The 21,560-nt window shown below is 36.1% G+C and overlaps 3 protein-coding genes across 6 annotated transcripts in view; 2 read left to right on the top strand and 1 right to left on the bottom strand.

Annotated features, from left to right (window-relative positions):
• Positions 1–334, top strand: part of LOC136408051 (cytochrome P450 4d2-like) — a 147,611-nt gene extending 147,277 nt beyond the window's left edge. For both annotated transcript variants that reach the window (XM_066388810.1, XM_066388809.1), the window contains one exon: positions 37–334. In XM_066388810.1, the coding sequence (XP_066244907.1) occupies positions 37–197 (161 nt within the window). In that variant the 3' untranslated portion in view covers positions 198–334. The remainder of the gene's footprint in view (positions 1–36) is intronic.
• Positions 335–792: 458 nt separating this feature from the next.
• Positions 793–3,183, top strand: Ras64B (ras-like protein 2). Its single transcript, XM_066389005.1, has 3 exons — positions 793–1,069; positions 1,254–1,341; positions 1,456–3,183. Exons 1-3 carry the CDS (start codon positions 965–967, stop codon positions 1,863–1,865), a joined length of 603 nt encoding a protein of 200 aa, XP_066245102.1. The 5' UTR covers positions 793–964; the 3' UTR covers positions 1,866–3,183.
• Positions 3,184–3,806: 623 nt separating this feature from the next.
• Positions 3,807–21,505, bottom strand: Myb (proto-oncogene like protein Myb). 3 transcript variants are annotated; one of them, XM_066388790.1, is made up of 12 exons: positions 21,323–21,505; positions 14,048–14,183; positions 12,396–12,545; positions 10,434–10,662; positions 9,904–10,109; positions 9,491–9,800; positions 8,948–9,339; positions 8,443–8,745; positions 8,219–8,386; positions 7,982–8,098; positions 4,852–4,938; positions 3,808–4,641 (listed from the first exon to the last, which is right to left on the bottom strand). In XM_066388790.1, the coding sequence occupies exons 1-12, from the start codon at positions 21,355–21,357 to the stop codon at positions 4,522–4,524; spliced, it is 2,253 nt and encodes a 750-aa protein (XP_066244887.1). In that variant the 5' UTR covers positions 21,358–21,505; the 3' UTR covers positions 3,808–4,521. The 3 variants fall into 3 exon arrangements, with proteins under 3 accessions (XP_066244890.1, XP_066244887.1, XP_066244889.1); XM_066388792.1 differs by having other exon boundaries at positions 9,491–9,797; XM_066388793.1 differs by lacking the exon at positions 4,852–4,938 and having other exon boundaries at positions 3,807–4,641.
• Between the last annotated feature and the right edge of the window lie 55 nt (positions 21,506–21,560).

Raw genomic sequence — 21,560 nt, 5'->3', positions numbered from 1 at the left:
TTGTGAATTTTACATAAAGCAGTTGGGACATTTTAGGACAAAAGTTTGCGATATTGGAAATGAAAACGTTTATCAGCAAAATAGTAATGAATTTTGAGATATTGCCGGCTAACCCTCCTAAGGAGATGGAACTAGTGTCGGAGGTTACTCTAAAGTCCAAGAATGGGGTGCATATTCGTCTTAAGGAATGCCAGTGAATGCCTATACTTCAAATTAATAGTAAGTAATCTATACAATTTGTTAAAGATATTTTTTAATTATATTTAGAATTAGTGTAATATCTAATATGGTACATTGATGTAAGAAAATAAACGAACACACCCTATACCTAGAATTATTTGTTTTGTGTTGCTTGTGTTTCTTCTAACGTTTAAGATTCGCCAATCTATCAAGAATTTTATATATCTATACGAATTAATTTCAATTTTTGGAACATTTGTGTATCAGTAAGTAAAGATTCTAAACAGGAATACAAAGATACTTCCGTTTCAGATATTTGAATGAAATTTTATAGGTGTTGATAACTCTAGGTGACGCATATTCTTCAATGACCTCATAGGGTGTTAAATTGAAGCGTAGACAGTCCAAAAATTTGAAGTGTAAGTTATGGTACAAATTTCACATCTAGTTTTGAGAAATTTGCACAAATAGTTTTATAAACAAGTTAATTCATTTGGAGTACTACAATCTCGGCATCTGATGACATCACAAATTATATATATTTTATTAAAGTAAACACGAAAATTTATTTTTAAAGTGGCAACACTGTTGCATTCCGATTTGTCTGAGACTGACATTGATAGGTGTAATTTTCGTTTGTTCCATTATTACGTTTTCGCACAAATGAGTCTGTGGAGAAGGTGAAACAAATGACCGAATTTAATTAGTTTTTATTAACAATATATCAAGTTTCTGTTGGTTAAATTTAGGCTGTTAGTCCGCTGTAGTGCTCTGCCAAGTGAAAATGTCGAAAGTGAACGATAGAACTGCGAACAATTCAACATACAAACTCGTGATAGTCGGGGGTGGAGGAGTTGGAAAGTCTGCAATAACTTTACAGTTTATTCAGGTATACATCCTTTAATAATTACCCCCAAGTCCTAAATCAACTGCCCTCAATCTCCTTAAAATGACACTTTTGTGCAACACCTTATAAGGCGATGCAAAGCCTTCATTACAAATTATTATTAACCTTGTTTGTAAAACCTACACAGTGTGTTGAAATTACTGCAAGAAACGTTCGTTCTTTTCAGAGTTACTTTGTAACAGATTACGACCCCACAATTGAAGACTCCTACACTAAACAATGTGTTATTGATGATGTTCCTGCTAAGCTAGACAGTAAGTGTCTAACATGCAAACAGTGAACTGCCATAAAACTTTTATAGACTTATTACCAGAATAATGACTGTTGTTCATTATGTGATCCTATTTATTATTGACCTCATTTTCTAGTTTTAGACACTGCTGGACAGGAAGAATTCAGTGCCATGAGAGAGCAATATATGCGCTCGGGTGAAGGGTTCCTATTAGTTTTCTCGGTAACTGAAAGATCAAGCTTTGATGAGATTTACAAATTCCACAGGCAAATCCTGCGAGTGAAAGACAGAGATGAGTTTCCCATGCTCATGGTGGGCAATAAAGTAGATTTGGAACATCAGCGGGTTGTGTGGCAAGAAGAGGCACAGCAGTTGGCCAGAAATCTCAAAATTCCCTACATTGAGTGCAGTGCAAAAATGCGCATGAATGTCGATAATGCCTTTTATGAGCTAGTGAGGGTGGTACGTAAATTCCAGCTCTCTGAACGGCCACCCTTGAAGTCTGGCTACATGAAAAAGGACAAAAAGAGGTGTTGCATAATTTAATGGTGTAAGTACAAAAATTTCGTTGTTTCGCATTTTCCATCTTTTTTCCAGAGTGTTAGGGACATATCAGAAATTTTCTTGTTAGACACCAAAGACCTTATTTAAGCAATTTCTTGGTTTTATTGTTGCGGCTTATATCTGTGTGCTGGAGATTTTAATGTTATATTAAAAAATACGTCATAACACCAATTTATACGTAGTTGATTGTATTTATCTAGAGCCAGGTAAAAGAAAACATTATTTAAAGTATATTTCTACAAAACGTATTTGTGATACCCTTGAAAGAATCATTGAAGAAGGCTATTTTTCTATTTTCTGGATCAAGACCTGCACCTCTGGGTGTTAATTTTTAATTTTTCCAAGCAAGTCTTGATTGATAGATTAAAAAGAACCTTATGATGTCAACCATAGAGTGAATAATTATAAGACCACCAATAAGGTTATTTTTATATATTGCGTATATATATTTTTCTAGAGTAACTTTAGCCTTAACTCCTTTATTGCTTGATTTGTACATATCCATGTTACATTGCCATATGCCAAGGTTTTCCCCTATTTCTCCTATATGTTCCCACATGGCTGATAAGGTTGTAGTATCCGTGTGAATGTCAGCAAAACAGTAGAGAAACACCGAAAGTTGTCACTGCCACACAGTAGTTTGTGTTCGAATTGACTCACCAAATTAACAACAATAACAATAATTATTTCTAGTTCATTTTATATAGTCGATGTTTTGCTGTGCATTACCATAAACGCAACTAACGCTTTGACCATCAGAAAAGGGGAAGTTCTCAAATTATTCCTAAGTTTGAAGAAAAATCCCCTGAGTGCGTGAATGTAATTGTAGAGGGAATCTAAGAGACTTTATTACCACATTTTGATAAGGATGAAGAAAAGTTTCACTCTAATTAATAGTCGTTTTAACAATGGTGAACGTTCGTTAGTTGCTGCTGGAAGTTTTAATAATCCAAATGGCTGCTAAATGTTTATGTAATATAGTAACTGTTCCATTAAACGTAACATCACATTTATTGAAATTATACTACTAGTTTTATTGACGAACTGATGATGAATGTATGTTTAAAAACTACTTTTGCTATATGAATAATAATTGTATTCGGTACGAAACGTAATGGTAAAGTGTAGGTTTCACGATCAGCGGTTGGTGTACAATAAATCAGAAAATATCTGGTGCTATTTTTAAGTAGGTGTATCGGAGCTTGTATTTTATTTATAGTATACTTGTACATTGTGTTCAGCGTTCATATTTTATATTTGTAATATTACAGTTTAAGATGATAATAAATGTTTAATGGTATGTGCGGGGTTTTTGTGTGTCCTTGGGTGTTAAGGGAACAGTTGGCAGTAATTCGTGTTTTCTAACGTTATGTATATTAGAAACTATCCATTCCCAACATAAAAATTAGTAGTGGAAATAGAACAAATTATTATCAACCCGGCTTGGAAGATATGTTTCAATAAAAAAATCCATATTTTGTCATAAGTTTAGTGGCGTTGGATTGCAGGGGATCTAAAAAGACACGAAATTATCACTTTGTTCTCTCGCACTATAGAGATTAGATAATTCAAACATGCAAGATCTCTATCTACTGTAATGTTTGGTAGGTACCTAACGATATTGTGTCTACAGATCGTAAATACCACGCCAACGATTCACAGCAAACAAGAAACTGGCTCAAGCTAAATCGCACAGGCAAATTCCACCGTTCCTCTTTAAATACTAATAAATGACGTATTTTAATAGTGTATAAGTTCACAAATTAAATCTAAAGATGCAAAGCATTTTAAATAAAAATAGGACAATTAACTTTCTATTTTGAAACCGGCATGTCAAAAAATGCTTAAGAATCAGTAGTAAAATATAGTTTTTTCATCAATGAAAGTCAAGCTAAAGTAGTGAGACAATGCCACGTTCTTCGTATTTCTCCGTTAAAACTCTCGATTATTGTTTTAGGTCATAAATTATCGTTCTTTATTGGATATTTAAAATAGCCTTTGCGGCAAAACTTACATTATTATTACTATTTCAACATAAAATATAGTATTTACGCTGCTTACAGACAGCTGTAACTAGAATATATTTGCGATAGGTATGTCATAGATCTATTACAGTAAAAACATTAATCCTAATTCAAACAAACCACGACAGATTTATGCTCGATTCTGAGCTATTTGTACTGAAAAACACTTTAAAGCTAAATGTTCTCATACAACGCACTACTTTACACACTATTTTAGATTTTTTATTTGTTTTTAGTATTTTATAGAACACATAATAAATAGTAACGTAATACGCAATTAAATATAAATAGTTAAAATATAAACGAATTTACAATTAAACTAACACCAACAACCCGGAACTGGAAAGAATCGACTCACTCAATCGAGTCACTCTCTTAAATTGAGTCATCACAAACTGATGTGATGCGTTTTGTCTATTTTCTATTCAGCTCCGGGCTAAGAGAATGATTAAAATATCTGTTGCGCAATCGCATTTTTGGCAACCTAAACCCATATATGTATAATCTCCTTCATAGTATTTGCCCTGTCCATTACAAGTGTCCAGGTAATACTGTGACGCTTCGAAAAACGAATTCAAATCTAAAATATACTGAAATGTACAAAAAATTAACTATTAAAAATGAAGAGAGCGCGGTTTTAGACCGTTGCTCTTGAGGAATCGGTGCGCCTTTTCAGTCAGGTCTAGCTGGTCCTGCGTCCGTCCGCATGCAATAATTGCCCACGAGCTGTCGATCTTAAAAACAGAATAAAATTTTCAAGAGTCAAGTAAAACCAGACAGAGAAGATTATTATTTCTTTTTACGTCGCTGTTTGGTTGTCCTTGTTATAAAAAAAATAATGCTAAAAACCCTTTCTAACTACTGTACATAAATATTCCACCACACTACATTAATCCCAGAGACTTCCCACATCCGATTAGACAGTGAATTGAAGCGGGTCTCACCTTGGGAGTCTTGGATATCGTCTCCTCGAAAGTGATGCATTTGGCTGCAGAGGTGCGATGCCCCGGAGACGACTTGGAGCAAGCAAGCTGAAGGATACAAGGATTATTTGCACACAACAACACCAACACAAGAAAAAACTATTAAAAAAAATATAATTGTTATATTGCGGCACAAACAAAATAATACTGAATTTTTCCCATTAAAATTATCAAATTCTCCAGGAAAGTGCCTTACAGCCGTTAGCGGCATGTTGTCTTTGTCGCACTCATATGCTGGTTGGACCGAACGGTCATTACAGATTGACAAATGAGCAACGCCGTGTTGCCATTTACGAAAGTTGTTGACATTCAATATATAACTGCAAATTTTTCAAAATTTCTGTATTATTAATTGAGCTTTGAAAGCCGCTTTCAACAGACCACTACAAAAAAAAAAGGAAAAAGCTGAAACAAAAACAATGCAATGCAATTTTCAAAATACCTTTATTTTGCTTTTCTCTTCTATATACAAAGGTACACAAATCGTTTTAAGTACGTATTAAGTAAGTATAAGCTAATGGTGCTTTGAACCACTAAATTCATTCGGTTAATTATGGTTAGTATTAAAATTCAGTTAGCTGTTAATAAAGCGGAATTTAGTGATTCAACGTCTAGGAACCTTAGAACACTAAAAATTAAAAAAGGGTCATGCACGTGGTGGTAAGAAGGCCTTAGTTAATAATATCATGTTAAATTATGGGTCAAAGGCAAAAGTTCCGTTAAGAAGCATGCAAAATAACAAAATAAAGGTATTTCTTAATTTACACGACATATGTGAATAGTAAAATTTTGAAAACGAATCACACATTTAGCAGCCATTAGACGTACAAAAAAAACCTTAAACTAAAGCCAAAATCGAGGAGGCTCTCACATAATTTAATCTAAAAGTAAACAAAAATAGTGCAACAAGAATAATAATACTAAATAAAAAATTTTTCAAGACGTATGAAAATATTCTTATAGTGCAAATAATGTACGTAAGGGGAGCACATAATATAACAATCTTTTGGTAACGCGTTATGGGGGTAAACGGGGTGATATTCTAGGATATAGGTACTGATGGCAAGTTTATAAAAATAAAACAAATTTAGCGAATATGTATATAGATTCGAAGAGAAAATAAATAAGGCCCGACTTGGTCAAGGCAAATAATTAAGCTTTGGTTTAAGGACACAGGGTAGTACGAACTACTTTATGTACTAAAAAATCATCCTAGAATATTTTATGTAATGTTTTTATATACAAATTGCGCTCTATCAACAACACAAATAACAAACAAAATATAAAAAAACATAAAAAACCGACTTAATGTTCCAGAAAATTGTTGAAGATTCGGTTTGATAGACATCGATTTGTCTATATGCTAGTTCGTTTTGCAAATGTAATGTATAAGTAAACCTAATCTTGAATGGAATGTTGGAAACTTGAGCATAAGTATTATTTAAAAAAATATACATATTTGGCTATTTTAGTAGATGTTATTACGAAAAGGGACAAGTAATTTTTAATGCCGGAAATAGACAAAACAGGTTGAATCTAAATTATTTTCAGATTTAATATATGCTAAAAATAACAAAAAAAAAGTAAAAAATTGGAGTTGATAAAGGCATTTTACTCAGCTATCACCTTTTTCAAAATTCCTTTAGTGTCGATACTATTTTTTGACAAAGAAATTTCCAAAAAATCTATAATTTCTTTAATTGTCGAAAAAAGGAAAATTTACCAGACACGTTGCTAGATATTAACCAATCAAGTAATGACATACAATACAACGGCAGTTCAGAAATAGTCCCAATACGGGAGAAGTGGGTAATTAACAATTTTTCATGATATTTTTTTTACCCTGAATGGCATTAAGAAAAAGTTATCTCATGATGAGAGTTAGTCAATTATTTTAAAAGAAACGGACTTTCAGAACCATTTTTATTCATGGAAATCAACAAAAATGTTCGCTAAATACAAGCTCTTAAAAACAGCTAAAATATGTGGGGTTTGTACTATTTCTGTAAGAAGATTATTTGAAGGGTTATACTGTATATAAACGGCCATGTTGATATACACCACTCGGTTGACTAAACCTTGTGTCTTTGGTAAGATTTTGGAACCTCGTTAAAACATGGGTACAATAACGTTTTACAAATGTAAAAAATCTCTTTACAGAATATAACAAAAGGATTATTTCAAAAAATCAATTATCCCATTAAAAGGGTTAATTATTTGGTAATTGTAATGGTAAAACCTAACGGTTCCTTCCGTTTGTATATGGATTTAAAGCACTAGCAAGTTAATTTATAGAGTCCATTATTTATTTCTTAAATATGACGACATTTTAAATACACTAGAAGAAAATGAATTTTTCTGTAATTAGCATGAAGAATGGTTTTTGGCCACTTCAGTTACATAATAGTAGGTTTGATTTTTGTACATTCAACACTCTCTAGGTGACTATAAATTTCATTTTGGTATATCATCAGATTCATTTTTTTTTTCAAAAGATAGGCATTAGAAAAAACTACTTGTCAGCTTTTTGCAATTATCTGCACACTTTGGTGACTCTGAATGCTCATTACAGGTAATAAGCATCGACTAGAATGCGTGGCTGTAGTAAAAGATGATCATTAAAAAAAAACTTCAAATAGGCGTTGAAACATCTGAAGCGTGTCTTAGATAAATTCGATCAGATTTCTCATCGAAAAAAGGGGTTTTGTGTTCGAGCCCGTAAAAAAAGGTGACTTATTCTCAGCTAGTTTTAACTGAGAATAATACAATTCCTCCATTCTAATAATCCTTATTTGCGCGTGAAGTGTTATTCCTAAATAAAATAAAAGAACAGATATCTGATATTGTTCACCGCCTACTGTGAGTTTTTTTTTATCTTTTGGTTCTAGAAACCTTTAAAAAACGCGTCTAAACTGGACGTAAATTAGTGAAAACAAACACTTTTTACAAGCGCATGGCACCGGCAACACAACAATACAGAAAAGCGAAATTTTTCCTGGTCGAAACAGACCATGATTGCGCAACGCAAACAAACAAAAAGTGGGGTTAGTAGCGGAAATTAGGATGGGTAGTTGAACCACCCGTGATGTACCTTCAACATGCTGTTAGAGGCGGTCGAGTACTCCAATGCGGCTACGCCCAGGGAATCTTTCATCAGCGAGGGCGGTGTACTGAAAAGCATCGAGGTGTCTTCTATCAGGCACTTACTCTAAAAGAAGAAAAGTATAAAAATAATAAGAAATTTTTTGCTGTAAAAGAATGAAAAAAGTGTATGTATACATCGACCAACACTTTAGCTTTTTCAAAAACATGATTTCCAGAAATTTACCGGAGTTTCGACTGCAAAAGACACATCGGAAGACATGCAGGAGGATACAGATGTAGAAGCCCAAGAGGGAGCTAAGGCCTTCCTGACTTTCTTATTTGGAAGAACGTTTTCTTTGCCAAAGAAGACGTTGCTGGACTTCCTTTTCGCAGTCATGTATCCGCTATCGTTCTGGAAAATTTCAAATGGCAACTTTGCTTTACAACACATTTGATGAATTCACTCACTGCAGCAGAGGTAGCAACACTGGTGTCAGTCTCGTACTGCGAACTGTCTTGGTCCTTTTTCATAATCTCCGTGATGTCCTCTAAACGCGAAGAAGGAGTGTCCGGCAAGTGCGTGATGGGTCCAGATTTCTTCTCTAGGTCGGCTAAGGCTTTCTTAAAAGGCGTCGGCGTTCTAGGCGTATCCCCGCTGAGGACGAAACCTCGTTTGTTTGGAGTTATTACCTCCGAACACGATTCCACAGCGTCTTGCTTAAATTGATGGTTGCTTTTCGGGGTGTTTAAAGGACTATAGTCGGTTGATGTCTATAACGAAAGTGAATTAATCAGTCAACCAACGTTTCATTGTTTCTTCATGCAAAAGCTCAGTGTCTTAGAGCGTTTATGTAAAAGTTTTGTAGTTTCTGAAATCCGGCAGATGACTTTTGTGAAAAGAACACCCGGTATAGTACATACATATACACATATTTTTTAGGTATCTATTTCGACAAAGAAAATTAACTCTAACCTGTTTGTGTGGAGTTTGAGGTCTACCTCCACAAACAAGTTCTTTCTTCACTGGAGTGGAGGACATGGCTACATCAAACCCTAGATTGGCCACACAGGGGCTGTTCAAAAACTGCGAAGGGCTGAAGGGCAGCTGCTTCATCGGAGAAATACCGCTGCTACTACCCCGTATAGGACTGAAAATGGTAGGTTTGCCGCCCTCGAACATCATTCCTAAGTCGTGATTTGGCCCCGACTCACTATTGGAGTACGCGTGATCTACTTGGGGCTGTTCCTCGCTGTCGCGCCTACGTCGCGATCGCGCCCCTCTTCGAAGAATTGAGGGCGTCGAGGCGCGGGATTGCATCGCTTGGATTTGCTGCTGCTGGTAGGCGTTGGTTTGATGATTTACCACTGTAAAAATTGATCGAGTAGAAAAAAGGTTGTGTAATTATAATTGGTAAGTACGATAGATTAGTATTGATAATGTATTCAAGCTAGGAGTTCAAGCGGGTCCAGTTTGCAAAGAGCATAAAGCATAAATGAAAAATGGAAAAATACGTACCATTTCTGATAAGTTGCTTGTTGTTGTTCTTCAAAGGGCTGACCGAGGGCGAATTGAACAAATCCATATCGAAATCAGAAATGGCCTCTTCAGTGAGAGGCGTTAGTTTAACTGGGGACTGCTGTTCGGTGGGGTAGCTTCGAGCATAGCTGTGCGTCTCAGCTATGGCAGTGGCCTGAGGGGAAAGTTCTAGACGCTCAAATCCGTTTCCACAGGGCAGAGGGCTAGGTGAAGGCGTAGGACCACCTACCGAGTAGCCAGCACTCGATTGATTACTGCCCTGGTCACACGTTTCGATCCATTCCTGCTGCTTCAAAAAAGTTTAAAGTCTTAGACTCAAAAATGTATAAAATTTTTAAATTTATATCTAATATTCCGTGCCATGTAACACAACAATTATTAATTATATCTACCTCGTTGCTATAAACCTCTTTTTCCTGCTTAGTAGGCTCTAGCGACCTGCGATGGTTGGAAATGCGCAGGTTGGTGAAACTGCTGACGTCCACTTGACGTTGTTGGTTTTTCCTGTGTCTCCCTTTCCTGCCATCGGGATCCACGTTCTCGTAGCGCCGACGCATGGTCGAATTCCAATGGTTTTTGATGGCATTATCAGTTCTTCCTGTAGCCAAAATCAAACGATAGAACACCATAATAGTGGTGTGAAACTATAGAAACACAGATTTAGTCAATTATCGAGCTAGAAAAACTGGACGTAGTATCATTTTTTTGCAGGTTTTAGATCCTTTTTTGACAAACGTGTAATTAATATATGGCGATAAAATAGGAGGAATTGTTATAAACATAACCTTTCACGTCTTATTTGTGTCGATTGCGCCTGCTCACAACAAATCTCCGACAACAAAAAATTGCCTCACTTTTAGTAAAATGTCGGCAATTGATTACATCCAATTCTCTTAGATCATTCGGTTTAATGGATCATTACCAGGCAACAATTTGGCAATCCTGGCCCACTGGTTGCCTAAGACCTGGTGTGCCTGATAAATAATTTCATCCTCCTGCTCTGTCCAGGCGGATTTCTTGATTTTGGGGTTCAAATGGTTGTGCCACCTCTCCCGGCACTGCTTCCCGATCCTCCCTTTGAGGTGACGCGCTATTAGAGTCCATTTTTTAGCTCCGTACTTGTTCACCAGTTCGATTACTTTCTCGTCTTCCTGTGAAAAAAAAACACAACACCCTTTACTTTAAAAATTTTCACGCTTGGCTAGCTCTCCCACAATTGTTATTCAACTTTGAAAAATCCTGACCAGTGCAATACCATTCCCATGTTGGGCATTTAACAAATGTTCGGCCATCGGTTGAAGTTTCTCTCATATAAAAATCTACACCAAATTGGGCGATGGCACGAACCTACAGAAGCCTGACGGTCGATTTAGGCTGATTACAACTTCCTGTTTAATTAGGGACAACCTCCTTGAACGATGTGGAAACTTCGCATTGCAAACATTTTTGCAGAAATTCCCTCACAGAAACATGCGTCACCGAGAAAAATAGTATTCAATCTAAATAATATTAATTCATTCCATACAGTGGTACCCAGCAAACAATGCCAAGGCCGGGAATTTATTCGCGAGTAGACAAGTACGCGAACGAGTTTCGAATTTGAATTTTAACCGCTGACTGTTACCCAACACACAACCGTTGGTCAGTCTAAAAGTTTCTAGCTTTAAATTTCAATTATCTTACTAGATAAAGGTGCTTTTATACGGACGGCTTTATAGAGGAATCAATTGCTTAACAAGCAACACTCGACAATGTCGGGTAAGTGAATATCCTTAGGATATTCTAACTAATGGATGTAAATACATATGTATGTATACAGATATCTGTAGGATGTCAAATACCTTTATAACAATCACTAGTCTAAACAATACGGTGAATATAACATACGGCCAGTAATATCAAACCATTATATTATCCTTCAGTTGTACCGACAATAATTTGAATTGTAAAGATGCAATTGTTAATCTTTAACGTCCGGCAAATCTTGTTCCATTATTATATTTCTTGTTACAAAATTCTATTGAAATGCTCATAGTAATTCATCTACTACAGCACTAGATACTCCCCTTAGCCGTGAAGACAGACAATTAAGTTAAAAAAACTGTGTTAAAAATCAATAATATAGCTTAGGTTTCTTTAACAAAATGGCAACAATGTTATAATCCTTAGTCTTTTTAACATCGCGTTTTACATGTTTAAATTTTTGACCATCTAAAACAATGTTGCCATATAATGCAGGATTTCCTCAAATTGCCTTCGCTACGACTTAATTATTGTTGACTACCTTTAAGTTTATGGTACTATAAATAATGCAAATAAAAGACGACGTGCCTTTAGGCTTGTGGGAACTGGTCGAGATATTCCCATCCCCAAGGCAAGAGGCCCTTTGTTTTATTCTTTACATGATATACACGCATGAAAGCCCAAAAAAGGGGAGGAAATAAAATGGCATTCAAACTTCAACGAGTTGCTACGTGTAGAAACCGAGTCTTCATCATTGAATCATTAATATTTGATCGAAAATTGTTTTCTAAGGCTTCTAGGGCTTAAAATTCCTGGCAAGTATATATACAGAAAACCCTGTTTTCATATCTTTAATCTGAGCAGACACCAGATAGAGTGCGTCCCCACCCAAGTTGAATTAACTTTTGAAATTTAAACGTTCACACTGGCAAAGCTATTTTTAAATACCTTTAGATACAGCAATGTTAGCTACAATAAAGGGCTTTCTCCAGTCATCCTTTTTTTTATGAAAGAGCGTGCCGTACGCGACCTTGCAGCCACCCACATCAGGTAGACTGCGGCCATCAGGTGCATTCTTTCGGGTAAGGATTAGTAGTGTTAAGGGCCCCACTTGTTTATAGAAAAGTTTGTTTTCACTTACCTCTTTAGTCCATGGCCCTTTGACCAGTTCCGGGTTGACGACTTTCGTCCAGCGCTGCTGGCACTGTACATCGGATCTATCCGGGAAATGCTCTGCTATCAAATCCCATTTCTCATTGTACTCTTCGACGTACTGTTTAAGTTTGGTGTCCTAAAGAAAACAAAAATAATTCAATTTGTATTTGCTTTGGCAAAGAAAATAAGTTACATAATATACACAAACATTTCGTGTCAAACAAATGTTAGGCAGTCGAATTGGGCTGTTTAACACCCGATATCTGAGGTTTACTTTTGAGTCATTTATCTTGATCCGTTTGTTTAAAAAAACTAATTTCATATAGCCTATAGTACTAGAGACTGAAGGGTGTTGACCTTCTCTAATTCCTCTCAGAAAAGGTACTACTTTTGGAATAATAGAGAAATAAACAAAGCGTGTGGATATATGTAGAATGTATTCGTGTAGTCTGGGTTGCATATCACAGACCAGAGTACGAGTAATTATCCTTGTAGCGCGACCTGAGACAGATATGGTCCGTGATTAGTTAGGAGTGTGGTACCTCAAATTAATATCCTCTTTTCTCGTTCCATTCACGGGGGTTTCGGCACGAAAACAACATTCCACTCACCTTAAGGCAATCGACAACGCTGGCAAATCCTCTACTTATTCTCATTTCTAATTATAATTGATCCCTAATATTACAATGTCGAATCGTCCATTGTCATATGTCACTGTGCAATCATACAAAACCAAAAATTAATTGATAATATGCAAATTTTCAATCAGCATTCCGAAAATAGAGACCAAAATCATTTTCCCGCTCATATAGCCCCCCCGGGTGGTTGAAATTTTTAACGTCATTTGGCAAGCGGCTTCGGGCAATCTGTACCATTGTACTCTGGGGAATGGAAGTTCTGCGCTATTCAGAGGCGCTTTCGCCCTGTAATGAAGAACTTGAGTAACATACTCCAAGAACGTTAAATCCATGGGGGATTGAGAATCTGATAGAAATGGCTTTTTCTGAGACGAGAACGGCACATTATTAATACTTATGGAAATTATAAAAGATATTTTTTATTTAAAGTTTTTATTTTGAAGTAGTAAACAAAGAAATAGAAACGCTACAAAAAGAATCACAATTATATGTCACATTTGCCAAAGTAATTCAAACACCAAAATATCGGTAGGTATTCGAAGGGTGAGAGGGGTCAAAAAATTGGAGCGCTTCAAGGTTGTCGCGTACAGTGGTGGTGGAAAGTATAAGTCATTTTTACGCTTTGGAACTGCTCCGAACTGCTTCCAAGACAAGAAGCGGAAAGCGCCCCAGATATTAATAAACCAAAAACAATTAAATTAAGTGAGGTATCTTTGATTTAATTAAGTGTCGTCGATAAGTCGATACGTCCACCAACCACATACATATTGATAAAATGATAAAATTTATTTATTTTTCAGTTTTAATTTCAATAATTATTAAATCATTATGGTTATAAAACCATAATAATATAAGATGCCTTTTTTATTAAAAATATACAAGAGTGCATAAAGAGGTAATGTGACTGAATCGAGAGAGTACAATTTTTTCTCTTCGCTTTATATCAGTTTTGCTATAAACTTGAATGCGAAAATATAAAAATTACCATCACTATACATACCTCATCTTTACTCCATCTCCCTTTATTAATCAGCTTCTTGCCCTTGCCTACTTGCTGATACTCCTCAGTGCCAGCAGATTCATCCGACTCTTCATTTCCGCTATTTTCCTCCTCAGATTCCACCTCCTTCTTATACCTGAAACAACATTTTCCATTAGTGTCGTTAAAGACACATTCATCTTCAAGCAAACAATTTCATTCGTTTACTTAGCCTTGACTAAAGCCACTTTAAATAAGTCCAGGGTTCAATGACTTATACCATTGTGGTACTATCGGATCCTTACATTATGGATCCAAATGCCAGTTTTTCAGATAAAAACCCATCAGATAAATAATTTAAAAACATAACTATAAAGGTGCTAAAGACGCTATTAAAATTCGTACGGTTGAAAGGTCGGAAGGACCAGAGCGTTTTTTAAGGGAATTACGTGAAATAGAATTACAAAGGGGGTCGTGGGAACGCAGTCAGGAAGTAGCTCCCTTAAAGGTCCGCATTGCTAGAACACGATATGTCAATTTATAAGCCTTTTGGCGGTGATGTTGTGTTTTTTAATTAACGTGAAAACGGCTCGATTAGGCATAGTCTTAAAATGACGACATTTACGGAATATAAAACTAGACTTAACAGATGCCTTTAAGACGCTTCAACTAAAATATACACACACGCCATATGGTGCAAGCAGACAGGCCCCCTTGGATTACTAGCACTACACGTGAGACCCACGGAGGGTACGACAGCTTTCTGATGTTTATTAATAAGGGCATTTTCCTCTTTAAAAATACATAAGAAAACCTGCAGTAAACGGCAGAAAAAACTGATGTGCAGAACTGGAAATAACCAGATGTCTCATTAAAGAGGGCGAATTGCAAAAATGCCCTTATCGAGAACCGTTTGATCGAGTTCTTGGCCTTAACAGTACCCTAGGTTAATGTCCAAAGTGGATATCGTGGTGGAAGGTCTGCAACCTCTTGCAGGGACAGGTGCGAGATTAGTAGAAAACACATGGCGGAACTGCGGGGGTTTTCTAAACTCATCATCGTTAGCTTTATTAAAACAGGCTGATTTCACTGAGTGTCCTAAATTTAATTCAGTCAGTCGTACATAAATATGTTGCACCTCACGAATAAGACATTTTATCCGAGGCAACTTTCCCCGAATTTTCATAAAATAAATATGAAATGGCGAAATTGATCTCTAGTTATAATTGCTATTATAGCTGCTTCACTAGGTGATGTAAAGGAGGTAATAGCTGTATAATTATATCATGGCATGAGCTTTATAACAGTTGGCTGATGGACGATTAAAAATTTGTTACTTTGAGGCAGAGACGAAAGCTAAAGGCGGGTAAAAAGGGCTTATAGGTGTGCCCCAAGGGCCCGATACTTATTTCAGCTTAAAAATGGTCTGTTTGGGCAAAAATTGGACTAAATTTACCCATGATTTATTTCTTGATTTTCTTAAAAGAAATCGTGATATAAATCAATAATAATGGCACAAAATAGCAGACGAAGAGATGTTTTTTTTTTCATTACCTTGTCGTGTACTACGACTACATTTGGAAGAAAACTTTTTAATTATATACAAGATTCAAATAGGACGTCCGAAGTACAAACCAAGGACGTATTTTCAACTGATTATTCCAAAATAACTTCCTGCTCTTCAGTTTAATTTCATTTGAATAAATCTACGTAAATAATATTTTGAAACATGTGTAGTATTGTAGGGAGATCCACCTCATTAATTCAACCCCAAATTTTCCCCATTTCCAACAATTTCGCTTCACTGCATCCAAACAAACAAATCAAGATTTTGTCCCTTCTGACTTGAATCTGTCCTGTAGTTCCACCAATTATCCGAAAAGGAAACATGCTTGACCGACCTAAAACCCTGTATACAGCACTTTAAGAGACTTCCTTCCTTTGTCTTGCACGCATTTCCTTCAATTCCCACCCCGGCCCGAAGGAAGAGTTTTGATCAAATAGGGTCATTTCCTATTTAAGTTTATAATTTGTAGTTGCTGTATGCAAAGATGACAATGCCAGGGGCTTCTCGCCCCTCTTCCAGCCCTTCTTCAAAGGGTTTTGACCCCAAAAAATGTCCCTTTGTGTTGAGCATCAGAATCATATCGACCTAGTTTCAACGTTATAATCATTAAACCGGAAATTTGCCTGATGTGCAAGTAGGAATATTTAAAATATTGAACGCTGATAAACTGTTTGCAGGAGTCAGAAGGGTCATCGTGAATGCGAATTTAAAAAAGCTCTACCGATAAGAGGATGACCAGATAATGAAGGCCTAAAATACCGTATCCCCAACTGACCTACTTTAGACGACAACTGGGAATGTTCAATATATTTGCGAATGCTTTTCAGCTGCCAATTATTTAACTTAATAATTAAAACGCACTTTTTTTTCGCGCCAAATTAAGACGTCGCAAATCCTAATGAGGGGGCTCTTACAAAAATCGAACAACAACGATCGGAATGAAATCCTCATTAATTGCCTTCAGAGACAAGATTAGATATACATAACATGTTTCAATAAGACCCTTTCATCGATCCGCAGGGCAACTACGAAGGGAGGCCCATCTGCCTACGAAGGGGAGTCATATGGGACACCTGCCAGGCCCGTATGACCCCTTGTGTGTACGAACTCGGTGCGTGTACGCGCCATTAGCGGGCCTAGGAAGGGATGGAGCGAGCTTGAGAACGAGTTTCGTGGTGTGGATTTGAGTTAATTTAGTTTAATTTGAGATACTGCCTGATCGAGTGAGGTGGGGTGATTCAGTCATTGAATTGCCATTTTGTCCTATATCGATAGACAAAATGGCGGATTTGCCGCCATCTTGACTTGATAATATTTTAAGATGACGTAAAATTGTTAAATACACCCTGAGGTCATAAAATTTTGCCCTTATTTCCTGTACATCACTTGGAAAGCCACATCCATTTCTAGTGCCGCCAATTAATCTATCGAGAAATAGAGAGAGAATTTAGTTGTCGCGGTGTGGTGGATTTACAGCCATCTGGACTTATGTTACAATAAGATTGTCTTGTCAACGATTTCATAACGAACAGGATCACAGTGAAATATGACTGCTTTAAGAGGTTCCAATGCGACTGTGTACCAAGAGAGGCTTCAAAAGATTATTTTTGCTGTTAGTTATTTTCCATGTTTCCCTTGCACATATCGATGTTCACCATCATCGAGACTTAAATTGGTCGAATGTTTTCCGACCCTTGAAGACCATGAGAAAAGACAGCAACAAATCTGACCCTTAAAATGCAGTGCACAAGTGACAAGCGAGAAGAGTACCGAAAACAAGGGTGAGGGGCACCCCAAAAAGCGTGCAGTCACCCCTAGACAAGCAGCACACATTTCCATAGAAAACAGCGATTCAAATTTCTATGAAGACCGGGCCTTACCTGTGCTCTATCAAGGGGCTTTCCGTGGGAAATTTTTGAAATCTTATGCAATTATTCTTATTATTCAAGGGACGACGAACTTGTTCCCCCGAAGTGAAGGGAGAAGGCGGAGGGGAGGTTTCTATATTATGAAATAGTTTGCAACTTGACGTGAGAAAAAGCGGGAGGGGGTGGAGTTTTTGTTACTTATGTGGCAAAAACTTGGGACAACAGAGGGATGATTAGGGAGGTTTGAAATTGCCAGATGCCTACCTACTACCAGTAATAATTATCCAAATGTATGAAAGAGGGAAGAGAGGCATGAATTAGCGAATTAGAAGAATAGTAATTAGTGGTCATTGAATTTTTCATTAGATAATTCTAATCCAACCGTAAAACGAGTTTGGTTGTCGATGCCCCAACTAGTGGAATGTTACATAGGGCAAGGACAAGACTAAACACGAATTATGAATGCTGAGGTGAAAAAATTGCAAGAAAATTGGAGTCAAATGAGCATGTTTTATATTTTAATATGTCAGAAATACAATTGTAATCATACAATTCTGAAATTGCTAACTCTGCACTTTTGTACCTGCCCATCTGGTACTTGCACCTCGACCATGTCCTCGTAATGTGTCTCTGCACCCACCCACCCACATATGACACAAAAAGCTACTTAACCATTCATCTCACTGGGTACTTATTAAACTAGCAAGTTCAATTTCCATTCATACATTAGGTAGTGCCCCCACGTGTCTATAAGTGGATTGCCCGCAATGCAATGACCGCTGAAAGCGGGTTCACCATCGTGGAGGGCAGCTGCATTTGGTATATTGTTCAAACACCCCCAAGCCATAACACCCGACAATGGGGTGGCAACGCGAATCGCGATAATCAATTTTTTTGGGTGGCTATTTTTTCTGCTCCCGATGGCGAAACACAAGGTGCAGGCTTAGTTACATAGGTTCGGATGGCCTGCACAACTGCCTGATTTCAGCCCGTCAGACACATTATACGGAAGCCTTCCAATGTATTCAAAGCACTCATTAAATTCAGTAATTTAAGAAATAAGCAACTTTGGAGGTCGTAACCAGACTCTTAGTTGGTTCATGGAAAAAGCGTGATTTTATCGTCTAAAGGTTAACTAACACCCTTAAACCATCAAGATTTCGCCCTGGGGCGGAACACAAAGGAGCAGAAAAAATCGAATGTACCTATATAAGAAAGTATCAATGAATTCCCTCGAACAACACGCGGAAGGGCATAGAGCAGACAGCACGCGTTCCAAGACAGCTGCAAGAATATAAATTTGTGCAAGAAGGGGCTCGGCAAATGGGACACAAAAGTCCTTGTCCCAGACGTCTCGAAATTGGTGGTACCGCCTTGGAAATTGGCCAAAAAGTTACTTAAGGTATGAAAAGAATTAGAAACCATATTTTCTGAGAAAACGATAAAATATCGAACGTGTAGATATTGGATTTTGGAACAGGTCTTGCTGTCATTGGAGAATTCAAACGTAGTGCCTAGTTGTTTAAATATTTGCTTTAATTTAACCTTCTGATGATCTCATTCCTCAACCGAAATCTTTCCGCCTTAAGCAAAACGTGTGCAAATAAGTTTAAAATTTAATATTACGCCATGTTGTCAAATTTCATTTATAATTATAGAAGTGATATGGTTCAGTCTTAGGATTTGGAACAAATATTCCTTGAAGTAGGTACGCCTCCAGTGCTTCATGATTTTACTAGAAATTACTTAATGTTTTGATCATTACTCAATTAGTACTATTCAGGTATGCTACAAAAGCAATAAAAAAAAATTGAATTGAATCAAGTTTAGATTTTGATAGCTCATTCTGCGAAACTAAAGAACTATTCACGTGAGCAGATTGGTTTAATATTAGATATTACCTCTCTTATACCTTGGTTATTGTTGCATTACAGAATATATCCTTTGACAGTTGCTGGTAAATACCAGACCCCATTAACTTTAAAATCCTTAAAGAATTTTGGATTGACAACAGTAGTCAATGACTAAAAGACTTGAAATGGCGGAGATATGTATTTATCTCTTTCTGACACAATCCAAACTGGCATAATCAAACAAGGACAACTTTAAAAAGGTCGGCCATTTTATTGCTTTAATTGAAAATGGAGCTATCAAAATTTACTACTCAATAGATGTAGGTATTACTAAAAAACTAAATTTTAACAAATAATGTTACTGTTTCTATTGACTGTTTCTGCAATGTAACTTTCCCCCAATGTTGCAGTCAAGTCAAACTTAATTAAACAATGAAGAACTTATATTTTGGGCATCAATGAATGCTTAATTAATAACATGATAGAATCATGTAAGACATGTTCAAATAAATTAATGTTTGGTCCCCATCCATAAGACATTTAAGACCAAGTTACTCATGAGCTGGGTTGTCAATTTAAATTGTGTTTTTATTTGTACCAAAACATCCAAAATAGGGCCTAAATGGTGAAACTTTTTTGAATCTCTAGAATTTAAAGATGTTTTATTCATCATTTTAATTACAAACTACTCACAAAAATAGTCAAAATGGCGCATTTTTAGTAATTTTTGAGGTAATGTATTTCAGTAATGTCTGGCTGATTTTTACAAATGAAAAGTATTGTGAAATTTCGTTTGTTCTACAATTATTGAGGAGCACTCATCTTCTAAAAAAAAATATTTGTTTATATCTTATAGGTATAAAAAGCTATATAAAATTATTAATTCTCCACCTTCTGCATTTGGTAAGTATGACTATTTTAGAACTGTCATTGTAAGAACATTTAGTAGATTTTGTGGATATCTCGGGACATATGTGGCAGATTTTCATTATTTAAAAGATTATTTACCCTGTCATAAATGTACTTTGTAATTAAAAAAATTAAAGGGTAATTTTGAGAAGTTGTGTTTTATTATTTAATTATCTTGTAGCTAGGAAATACAAATTGTGTCTGAAAGACTGTTTCTTGCAGAAACAATGATATGGAATGGTTTTTGAAGAAAACCTTTTCTGTATCTTTGAAAGTCAAAGACAAAAAAATTTTAATGCACGACTATTGCTTTTATTCTCATTTACTTGTCGCATTTACATATTATTTATTGCTCTGAATGTATTTAAGGGTTTTTTGGTATGTAAAAAAAATTATGTGAAAATTTCATAGGTTCTCTTTTTTTGTGCTAAAGTTTAATTGATTTAATTACGTCTACATCTCTAACAATTAATGGCATTTCGGCAAATTTACCTGGAACTAATAAGATTTTCAATAACCATTATTTTTTCAATTTTCTACAAAGTAATAGAAATTAAATATATATTGTTAATTTGTCGAAATTCGAAAAAAATTAGAACATGATAGATGTAGAAACATTATTCTTCACCTCATATGACAGGAAAAAATGTTCTGCAGTCCTTATTAGGATTTTTTTTATTTCTTTCAAATTAACAATGCATATTCAATTTTACTACTGCACATAGCACTGACAATATATTATTTATTGATAAATGTGTCGTTTCGATTATTTTTGTCAGCAATTTAGTTTATATGTAATTTAACGAAATCCGAACAACATGGCCATCGCGCCTCTGGTTACGTCACACAGTTAAAAGTCTAACCTCGTTTGTTTTCTGTCGTTATTTCAATTGTTTTTTGAAAAAAAAATCGGTTACTCTTCCATCATAAATCGCAAAAAGAATTTCGGAAATCCACAAATATGAAGCGAAACAAAACTAATGTTTACAAAAATATCCCAAATACACAAAATTTTTGCCCGAGTTAAAGAATACCACAGTCAAAACATCCCACCTATATGGCGATTACAAAAATAAAACAATTGAAAGGTAGTACTTACAAATCTATTTGGAGGTTGTCGTGATAGTAGGCCATGTCCCCGATTTGGGGCCCCCCAAATCCCAGAACACTGAACACGGGATCGAACTTTACAACGCTGTACCGTTAAATGATACGTGAACGTTAACGACGTTAACGTCCGCGCGGGGATTATTTTAGAACTACTGTCCTATGACGTAGGGAACTCTGCTAATTCACGCGCGAGCGCGGGATCGATAGAACAAGCGCTTTCCTTCTCA

This window comes from Euwallacea similis, chromosome 4 (assembly GCF_039881205.1).
Source record: "Euwallacea similis isolate ESF13 chromosome 4, ESF131.1, whole genome shotgun sequence".
In the NCBI taxonomy this organism is placed as follows: domain Eukaryota; kingdom Metazoa; phylum Arthropoda; class Insecta; order Coleoptera; family Curculionidae; genus Euwallacea; species Euwallacea similis.
The sequence above is the reverse complement of the archived record's forward strand: the minus strand, read 5'-3'. Positions and strand labels throughout refer to the sequence as shown.

Bases quoted from the DNA above. Each gene is read 5' to 3' on its own strand.
- Ras64B (XM_066389005.1), top strand. From the start codon at position 965: ATGTCGAAAGTGAACGATAGAACTGCGAACAATTCAACATACAAACTC. The intron at 1,070-1,253 runs GTATACATCCTT...CGTTCTTTTCAG, and splicing joins TAACTTTACAGTTTATTCAG to AGTTACTTTGTAACAGATTA. The intron at 1,342-1,455 runs GTAAGTGTCTAA...CTCATTTTCTAG, and splicing joins TGTTCCTGCTAAGCTAGACA to TTTTAGACACTGCTGGACAG.
- Myb (XM_066388790.1), bottom strand. From the start codon at position 21,357: ATGGCCTACTATCACGACAACCTCCAAATAGATTT. The intron at 10,110-10,433 runs GTAATGATCCAT...TTTTGGCTACAG, and splicing joins GATTGCCAAATTGTTGCCTG to GAAGAACTGATAATGCCATC. The intron at 9,340-9,490 runs GTACGTATTTTT...CAATTTTTACAG, and splicing joins CAAGCAACTTATCAGAAATG to TGGTAAATCATCAAACCAAC.